Here is a 10,222-nt window from a genome sequence, read left to right as displayed (position 1 = left end):
CCACCCCCTGTGCCCCTGCTACAAATGATAATCTCGCGGAATTAATGTCAATGCTGCTTCTAAATATTTTATCAAAATTCAATGATATACTACCGAACAACGTCTTGATTCAGATTCACGCTTTAATCTCTAGTCTCGTCAACTCTCAACCAAAGCATAATGACGAAGGTCCTACAATGGAACTGTCGTAGTATCAGAAATAAAAAACAAGAAATAATTTATCTATCTAATCAATATAACCCTGTCCTCTTTGCTGTTGCGGAGTCATGGTTGAGACCGGATACTCTGCTTAGGGTGCCCGGGTTCTCGTGTCTCCGCGATGACAGAGACGACGGCTGGGCAGGAACTGCTATCTTGGTCAGAAGAAATATATCTTTTTCTCGCATTACCCTTCCTCCTCATTCCTCAGCAATTAACATTGTGGCAGTTCGCTGCTTTAACATCACAGTGGTCTCAGTGTACATCCCTCACCCTAACAGTAACCTTATTCAAGAATTTTCGACACTCTTAACCTCTCTTCCATGTCCTCTCTTAGTCTTAGGAGATTTTAATATACGCCATACAATGTGGGGTTCTGAGTTATGTGACTCAAATTCCTCATTATTTCTTGATAAACTTGATGAATTAAATTTGTGTCTACTTAATGATGGAACTCCCACCCGTAGAGTATCCCCATCCCAAAGTCCAAGTGCCCCAGACCTGTCCTTGTCCTCTCCCTCTTTAGTTAACTCGATTTCTTGGTCTGTTCTGTCCAACTCCCATGGCAGTGATCATCTTCCAATATTACTAACTAGCCGATTCCTCCATCCCATCTTCAATTCCATATGAACCCCTTTTGAAATTCAGACTTAACAAGGCCGACTGGCAAAAGTATTCATCTTTAGTTCAAAATAATCTTGAATCTCTTCCTGATGCAAATGATGAAAATACTCTATTTTTGTACCTAGAATTTTGTTCCATTTTATCCTCCGCAGCCGAACTAACCATTCCCTTAAAGAATTCAGCTTCAAATAAAATTCCCTCACCAGCATGGTGGGATGCTGAATGCTCCCAAATAGTCCAAAAACGCAAGGAGGCTGAGTCTGAATTTTCTAAAATTCTCTCTTTAGAGAATTTCCTAGAATTTCAGAAAATTTCGGCCATCTCTAAAAGATTTTTGCGACAAAAGAAATCTCTTGCTTGGCGTAATTTTTGCGAGTCTCTCTCCCCAAGAACTCCTGCCTCCTTGATTTGGAAAAAAATAAAAGCATTTCGTAAATCACAATCTGATAATAATATTAATTCTAATTCCTTGTCTTGGCTTCCTGATTTTATCTCCAAACTCTGCCCACCCTTTGTGCCTTTTAAACCTTGTCCCTTAATTCCCTCCTCCGCCTCTAATGACCCCATGAATTCCAGCTTCTCATTTGCAGAACTATGCTGTGTTCTTGACAACCTCCGAGATTCAGCCCCAGGTATAGATGGCTTCCCGTACTCTTTTATAAAAAAATTATCTGACTCTTCTAAAAAAAATCTTTCTAAATCTTTTAAATCATATATTTCTCTCCAGTTCTATTCCAGCCTCATGGAAAACTCAATTGATAATCCCAATTCTAAAACCAGGCAAGGATCCAGCTCAATCTTGTTCATATAGACCTATTGCTCTCTCGAGTGTGCTAGCTAAAATTATGGAACATTTGATAAAAAATCGTCTAGAATGGATAGTTGAAAACAGGTCTATTCTCCCTAATAGTCAGTTTGGCTTTAGACGAGGTTACGGAACATTGGACAGCCTGAGCCTCCTCACTTCAGATATTCGTGTTGCATTCTCTCAAAATCGTCATGTTATAGCAGTTTTTCTAGATATTTCCTCTGCATACGACAATGTCGACCTTCATTTACTTAGACAAAAACTTATTAACCTGAATATGCCTCCTAGAATTGTGAATTTTATCTTCAATTTGTTTTATGACAGATCTATTATAGTTCGCATCTTAGGTGAAAATTCTTCTCATCGGACCTGGAAAGGTCTGCCTCAGGGTTCTGTTCTCAGTCCTCTGCTTTATAATATTTACACTGCTATTTTAGATACTACTGTGAACCGTTTTTGCCGTATCCTCCAAAATGCTGACGATATTGCCCTCTATACCATATCTAATTCTTTCTCACAAGCTTGTAATTGTCTAAATTCTGCTTTGTTTAACCTGAATTCTTGGTTGAATGATCACTGCTTATCCCTGTCCATCCCTAAATGTTCTGCGGTTGCTTTCTCCCGTAAGAGAGTTATCCCTGAAATAAATATTGAAATTTGTAACCAATCTATTCCAGTCTTGAGTAAAGTTAAGTTTTTGGGCATTCTCTTGGATTCTAAACTCTCCGGTGTTCACCATTTAAACTATATCTGCAATAAAGTTGAGAAGAGCATCAATGTTCTACGCGCACTCTCCGGTGTTAAGTGGGGTTCACATCCTTACAGCCAGAAGCTTCTTTATAATGCTTTAATTAGAAGTCACTTTGACTATGGTTGCTTTGTTTTGGAGCCTTGTAATAAAATGGCACTTACAAAACTAAATCGTATTCAATCAAAATGCCTCAGAATCATCTCTGGCGCCATGAAATCTTCCCCTATAAATGCCCTACAAGTTGAATGTTTTGAACCTCCTTTAGCCTTGCGTAGACAGTTTCTAGCTGATAGATTTTTCTACAAAGTAATTTCTCTCTCAAACCACCCCCTTTTAGCTCTACTTTCCCAACTTGCTCAACTGACCGAAACCTCTAGATACTGGCGTCATAAATCTGTACCTCCTCTTGTCAACTCGTATAAGAAACTGCAAAATTTAGCTTCTCCAATTTCTCAATATGATAAATTCCCCCTCTTTCTTTTCTCTTTTGACTGTCTTTTATTTCGTCCCACTACCTTCTTGAATATTGGGATCCATAAAGACTCCCCAGGAGCAAATTTACAATTTCAGAACATAGTACAATTACAATGGCCTAATCATTATCACCTATTCACTGATGCATCTAAACTATCCCAAAATGGACCTGTAGGTGCTGCGGTATGGATCCCCAAGTTTAAAATCTCCCTAAAATTCAAACTCCCTCAGACTTCCTCTGTGTACTCTGGTGAAGCTGTTGCTCTTTTAGAAGCAGCTCTTTTTATTAAAACCCGCGGTCTAAGTAAATCGGTAATTTTTTCGGACTCCTTAAGCTGTCTTCAAGACATAACTAAATTTCCATCGCATTCAAAAGTCAATTTTGAAATTATATTAAAAATTAAAGAAACTCTGTTTCAATGTCACTGCTCCGGACTTGATGTCACTCTCGTCTGGATCCCAAGTCATAGCGGAATTTGTGGGAATGAGCTTGCTGACTCCTGTGCCAAGGAGGCTGTTGTTATGGGCTGTAACAAGTATAACAAAATTTTTCCTCGAGATTTACATTCTCTGGCAAAATCTGATATGCTTCAATCTTGGAATGAAAGCTGGCAGATTTCTCGTCAGTCAGTAGGTAAGCATTATGGTAACTTGCAACCGACCCTGCCCTCTAAGCCTTGGTTTTCCTCCCACTGCCATCTTCCTAAAAAAATTGTCTCAGCTATAATCCGTCTTAGACTTGGCCATGTTTGCTCCCCTGTTTTTCTTGCCAAAATTAGAGTCCGTGACCATTCTCTTTGTGAGTGTGGATTAGATGAGGGTACCCTGGATCACATTTTCTTCGACTGCCCCAATATCGTATCCCCTCTTTATGATATCCTTCCCAATGACATTCCCCGACCTATTAATATTAATTGTTTATTAACTTTAGTCTATTCTAAACATGTAAATATTCTGTGTAAATTTTTATCTGCTAATAATATTTATCTCTAAAGTAGTCAGTCTAACATATATTTGTTTGTGCTGTTCTTAAAACCACAGATTCGCGTATGGAAAAACCGACCAAATTTACTTGTATTTAGATTTAGTAATTTTTTCCCTCTCTAAGCACCTGTCATTTTTGTAAATACTTTGACATTGGCAAAATCAATGCCAAAGGCGTTGGAGCCAAATTATCTAAAAGAAGAAGAAGAAGAATCCTCGTAAAAATGATGATCTTATCTATTAGCAGAACTTTGGAATTATTTACAAAAATTAAGCAGATTTTAGCAGTATTTATACAAGTAACTGGCATAATGTTCGATTTAAATCTGGTCACACTGGCGATATGTCAGTAGCATGTCAGTTGTCTTGTCAAAGCAGTTCAGCACATATTAGCAGGGGGGTGCAACTCCCATACAAAGGAAAAGAACATTCAACTAGCGTCATCTTTAGGAACCGGCGAGGTCATTTTTGAAACGTTTTGGCCTTAATGAACTAATAAACTCACTAGATGGCAGATACGAGTTCTGACTCAATAAAAAAGGTTAGCGTACTTTGAAGCAGTGCTTCCACTTTTAGGGAATTCTCCCTTTTTTAGGGAAAAATAGCTGATATTTTGGATGATAAAGACAATTTAAAAAATACCAGGATTTAGGATATTTCGGGGTAAAAAGCAAAGCCTATACTAGTAACTGTTGTGAATTTTAAAATAAACGGTTTTTAAAGTAAAACAATGAACATTTTATTTTATGGAGAGAGAATGACATTAAGTCGAGTTGACAAGTAAAAGAATAAAACAGAGTTGTGTATAAAAACTATTAAGAAGGTTTGATTCAACAGTAACCCTCTAGTAAAGTAAATCATAGATTAAGCCACTGCTTTTTTCTTAGGGATTCCCCAGAATCCCAATAAGTATAATCCGCCAAACTTTTATTTACCTATTTTCGTTGATGTCACCAGAACTTACTTGTATTGTAATATACAGGTACTTCATGTACCATGAAAGATTATCATGGTAATTTCATTTACGAAAACCTTGTAATTGTCATTTCACTTTTGCTAGCAGTTCCTTCTTCAAAGACTGAGGTGGAAAGATTATTCAGTGTTCTCAAATGTAAAAACTGACAAAAGAAACAGGCTTTCTAATGAAACCCTGAACGGCTTGCTTCATAGAAAGTTCCCAACTTTGCCAGCAAACAATTGCTCAATTTTAGAACCGAACAGTGTTAGGTTGCGTGCAGCAAAAGAATATAAAAGCAATGCGTCGACTTCCTTGAAAATTCTAATCCTATAGATCTATGATCTTCTGGGGGCGTTTATATTATATATACCTACATTAAATAATATGCTGTGGTTTATTTTCTGTATTTTATTTATGCTTTCTATATAAAGGATTTATGAAAGTTGTCTAGGAAATTTTAGGGATAAATTCAAAAGAAACTAGGGTAAAATGTGTTAAAAAAAACTTAAGTGGAAACACTGCTTTGAAGTTTTCAAAATCCCAGGGCCGTAAAACAATCTCAAAAAAAAAAAAAAAAGTTTTCAAAATGTCGTAACGATTTAATTTTTTAAATCGTTTTTTTTGGTCTTGGTGTGAGTTATTTTACGTTGTAGTATTAATTTAGAGCATCTTTTAGCTTTATGAGAATATTAGACGATTAGACATTGAGAAACTCTGTTTTGAATTCTCTTTAGACATAACTTGGTTCCAATACTTTTTTCTTCGTTAGCGTTTCGTAAGCCTGTGTAACTATTTTCGTTTCTTACAGAAAGTTTATTATTAAAAATCAGCATGCCTCGAAGATCGAAAATGAAATGCTATTTCGGATGCCTTGATAACGGTGAGTTTACACTATTTTCCCGGTATATTATTTGCTAACAGAATTATTATTCATAATATAATTAAATGAATTAGCACCAACTAATGGTCCTTCCTATTTCTGCTGCCTAGCTATCATATATGTTAAGTTTGATTAAAACAGTCGGTGTTAAGTCTCGTACTATCACACACACCTCAGATAATAAAATTGTCTCGAGTGGGTGGAAGTATTTATGTTTTGCAACTCAGCGTATTATATGCTTATTGTCAAGTGGGCCCGAACTAGTTTTTTGGAATGATCAATCAGTCATGCTTTCCTGTTTAAATAAAATACAGCACAATTGATCTCACATCCAAAGTTAGATGATGGCATTCACATTTTGTTTCCTGGTGTTTGATAACCAAGTTACACCAAGTGGCCTGTGACCACGTTCATCCTTCTACCCAATATAAAATAATGTTTTTATTTTTGTAGACAAAGGTTTGATAATGACAAAATTTTATGGAAAAATTATAAGGAGCACTAAAATGTCTGAAACATGAAAAGATTGATGCACTATATTTGAACCAGAACGTGTTATGTAATATATTAATTTGTAAGTATGATTACATTAACACTAAATTTTTCATGGTCGTATTTTTTCAATATTTGTTACATACTTAAGATACTTTGTTTCTCCGTTTCAGAAGAGAAACTGATTCAGCAAGGAATGTGAACTCACAAGGGATCTTAATTTTTTTTAAATATGTTTATAATTTATAAATTAATAATTGAAATAGTTCATAAGAACTAAATTGATGCCAATTTTGTTTTAAAATAGGTTGTTTAGTTCTTATAGTTATACTATTACGTTTGAATAGTTGTAATTAGTAAGTTAGTAATATATGAAAATACTGATATAAATTTTTGTAAATGAGCTTTTGTAAATTCTACGAGAAGATGATTTTAATTAATGATCAAAAGTCAACGATCTTCAAAAGCATTATTTGCAATTATTTAGATTAACTGTGGAATATATTTGCTAACTTGTGTTTTCTGTATGAGCAGATATAAATGAAAATGCCCAAACATGATAATGTTTCTTACATTTTCATTGTGTGAAATCAATATGCTTGTGACTGAGTATATTAATAATTTATTAAAACTTAAGTGATAGACAGCAACCGCTATGACACTGCTGAAGTTTATAATCACTGGTGACCACTTATCATGAGCCGGGTTGTGTGCTCGTCTGCTGTTGAGTGCAATAAAAATTTTCGAGACCCTTTCTATTATTTAGATGTAATATTAATGTACATTTAATTTGGATTAAAAGATAAATTTACATTTTATGTTTGCATGTGTATGTTTATAATTCATTTGCATGTAACGAACATCAGTTTCTTTTGTAACAAAATGCAAACTAATGGTTTGTAATGAATGTAATTAACTTTAAGATGATTTTCTTTCAATCTGCTGTTTGTTTCATCTAGTATTACCAAAGCTAAAGCATCAGAAACGTCAGAATAGAAATAATTTAGTTAAAGAATAAAAGTATAACTATTGTAATCATGTCTAAGATTACTATAAGTGTCATTAAGTACAAACTATCAATATTTAAGAGTACTTTAAATCATCATTACATTTTTTAAACATTTTTTGTTTTTTTTTTTTGTTTTTCAAATCATGTAACAAAACGTTTGTGCAGAACAAAATGTCACATGTTATGAACATGATTGTGGGTTAATCGTTTCTAAATGTTTATAAGAATGCTAAGAATAATTTAGTATTCACTTTAGTGTGTGTATTATCTCTACAATGCTAGTTTAAATGACAATTATTGTATGACGAAGCATAGGTAGTATTTATAGATGTAATATTTTCATACAAGGTCATGATCTGTCACGATCAACTTTAAGCAAGAACTGCTATCATTAAGAAACAAATTTATTAAATTTAATTCAAATTGTCTACTATGTTTATAATGGAAAGCTGACATGTTTATATTTCGCACAAATGACTTAATTGACATTGAATGATTTGATTATCTAGACTTAATTAACTTTTAGATAACTTTCGATTTAATGTTAATAAGTACGCTAGTAGGATTAATCTAGAGGAGTTATTGTTATTCGAAGTTTTATACAATTGTACGTTCATACAATCTTTTAACCGAAAATTGTTTGTAATATAGGGAAATTAAATAGCTTACAGAGAATTACAGCTTTTTATTTTAAAAAACTGTTTTCTCTCTGTATGAAAAGATCTTATCGATTAGAATGCTGAACACAATAAAACATTCCTTAATATCTCATAAGTACTACCGGGAATTCCAGCGATTCTAAACGATAAGATTTTTTCATAAAGAGAGTTATTAAAAATATTAAAATTACTAAAAAAGCCACCTGGTGGGGGGTAGGGAGACTAATAATCGACCGTAGCGACGCCTGCTGGACCGGGCTTTAACTAAAGCAAAAATAAAAATGAGAGTTGCGCATCTATCTCTAATATATTAAGTGTATAATCTATGCATATTAGCAAGTTTCTTGAAATTATGTAGGTACCATATCTATTGTATTTTAATATATAATATGTAACTATAATAAATTATAAGTTATTGTCCTGTGTTTGTCAGGATTACATATTTTCAGCGGCATAGTGATAAAGTTCAAATGTGAAGCTTAATTATGTGTACTAACCTTAAGCTAAACGTAGTAATATGTACAATCACCATAACGAATGAACACAATCCAGAAAACTACAATAATAAATCATCATTGTGAAATGGCTGAAACTAAATCCATTACAAATTTTACTAAATGCAGAATATGTCTAAAAGAAGGCGGAATACCCATTTATGGACCTGACTGTTCTACTGATCTATCGTACGATGTGAGAACATTTGGAGACATCGACATCAGCGAAGATGATGAGTTTCCTAAGTATTTGTGCAGTGCTTGTTACAAACTTTTACAATGTGCGATACTATTTCGAAAGGCAGCTAAACAATCCGAAATACTCTTGAGTGAATCAATTTTGAAAAACAGTTCTGTGTCTGTATCGGAGTTCAGTTGTAGTACGGAATCAGATGAACCTCAGAATGATTATTGTGAAAACAATGCAAATAATGATAGACCCACTCAGTGGTCATCAGTGCAACAGTATTTCTTAGATTTAAGCAACTGTGATCTCGATAACATAAAGTTACCTGTTTGTCTCAATTTAGCCAGAGGTAAAAAAGTCCAATGTCGCATATGCAAGAAAGTTGTTAGCAAAGGACATAGTAGAGATCACTATGCTATCCACGACTCTACTTTGCCTAAATACATTTGTCACATTTGTGGAAAGTCATTTCGTCAACAAAGCGCACATGCTAACCACAGGTTTACTCACAGTACAGATTTCAAATTCAAATGCAAGATCTGTCCATACAGAGGACGCAGTTCAAGTCTGCTTAAAGGTCATATGAAGACGCATACTGGAGATTATCGTTATTTGTGTACAGAATGTCCTGCCAGATTCTTGACTAAAAGCAATTTGAACAGACATAGTCTTCGGCACAAAGAATCGGCGTTTAAATGTGATACTTGCAAAAAGGCTTTTCATTCAAAACTATACTTACAAAGACATTATGAAGTAGATCATTTAGGAGTGAAAAACTACAGCTGCAACTTGTGTGGCAAAGCTTTTGGCTACAGAAAACAAATGAGGAGACACCAAATAGATGTACACAAGCAAGAAAAGAAGTCGCCTGGCCGAATGCCTTCATATTTGAATAATAAATTAAATGCAGACATTTAAGAGAATATTGTGTCAATTGTAGAGTTTTAAGAGTTAAGAATCTTTAAATTATTGATACTTAATTCTCTGCATTACCAGTTGACTGATAGTGAATGCCTTAGGATTAAAGTTTACCACTCCACATTATACAATTCCTATGCCAGGTTATAGTTATCAACTGAAAGACATAGATTTCTCTATACAATCCTCCTTTATCAAGTGCATTCAAATATGCTAACCTAAAAAAAATAATGCATTTTCAATTCATTACATTAGTCAATTATAACATTAAAATATTTTTACTGACTTTAAAATCACTTTAACATAAAACTTTTGTAGCTATTGTTATTTTTAGCTGTAACCTGCATTTGTTCATTATTAAAACTGAATAATATAGGGTGTAATTAACCTGATCATGTTTGAAGTGCCATAAAAATTGATCTAGTACTTTAAGAGCCTGTTTTCTGAGAGAGAGTAACAAAACAAAAAAGAAAAAAACCTAAATATTTCTTCTGTTACAGTAAAAGTTCTGTAAATATGCTGTGAATACAGAAAAAGCAGGATATTCGGCTTCGCAAATGAGTTGCTTTTACTGTATTCGATTTTTTCCACATCTTGTTTATATAGTGAATTCATCACGTTAGTATGTAATAAGGTACTTACCAAAGAAGTTACTTATTCATAGATAAACCTAATAAAATATAATTTGTATGGTCCTAGGAACAATGTTTAATTTTGATTTCCTAGAGAAAATAAAAAGGGCAATTGAAGAAGACATTGTTGTTATTTTAAAGGAAAAACTAAAAC

At 33.9% G+C, this 10,222-nt stretch overlaps 1 protein-coding gene and 1 long non-coding RNA gene across 3 annotated transcripts; both read left to right on the top strand.

Moving 5' to 3' along the window:
• The first annotated feature begins 4,668 nt into the window (after positions 1–4,668).
• LOC134201473 (uncharacterized) lies at positions 4,669–7,853 on the top strand. Of its 2 annotated transcripts, XR_009976795.1 has the most exons (4): positions 4,669–5,429; positions 5,606–5,677; positions 6,131–6,251; positions 6,343–7,853. It is a non-coding gene; the product is annotated as an uncharacterized LOC134201473 (long non-coding RNA). The 2 variants fall into 2 exon arrangements; XR_009976796.1 differs by lacking the exon at positions 4,669–5,429 and having other exon boundaries at positions 5,436–5,677.
• Positions 7,854–8,374: 521 nt separating this feature from the next.
• LOC101741549 (zinc finger protein 888) lies at positions 8,375–10,188 on the top strand. The gene has a single exon (XM_038020584.2). It carries the CDS (start codon positions 8,375–8,377, stop codon positions 9,434–9,436), a length of 1,062 nt encoding a protein of 353 aa, XP_037876512.1. The 3' UTR covers positions 9,437–10,188.
• The last annotated feature ends 34 nt before the right edge of the window (positions 10,189–10,222 follow it).

The sequence above is a fragment of the Bombyx mori genome, chromosome 26, assembly GCF_030269925.1.
Source record: "Bombyx mori chromosome 26, ASM3026992v2".
Lineage (NCBI taxonomy): Eukaryota > Metazoa > Arthropoda > Insecta > Lepidoptera > Bombycidae > Bombyx > Bombyx mori.
This window is presented reverse-complemented; position numbering and strand designations above follow the sequence as displayed.

Bases quoted from the DNA above. Each gene is read 5' to 3' on its own strand.
- LOC101741549 (XM_038020584.2), top strand. From the start codon at position 8,375: ATGAACACAATCCAGAAAACTACAATAATAAATCATCATTGTGAAATG.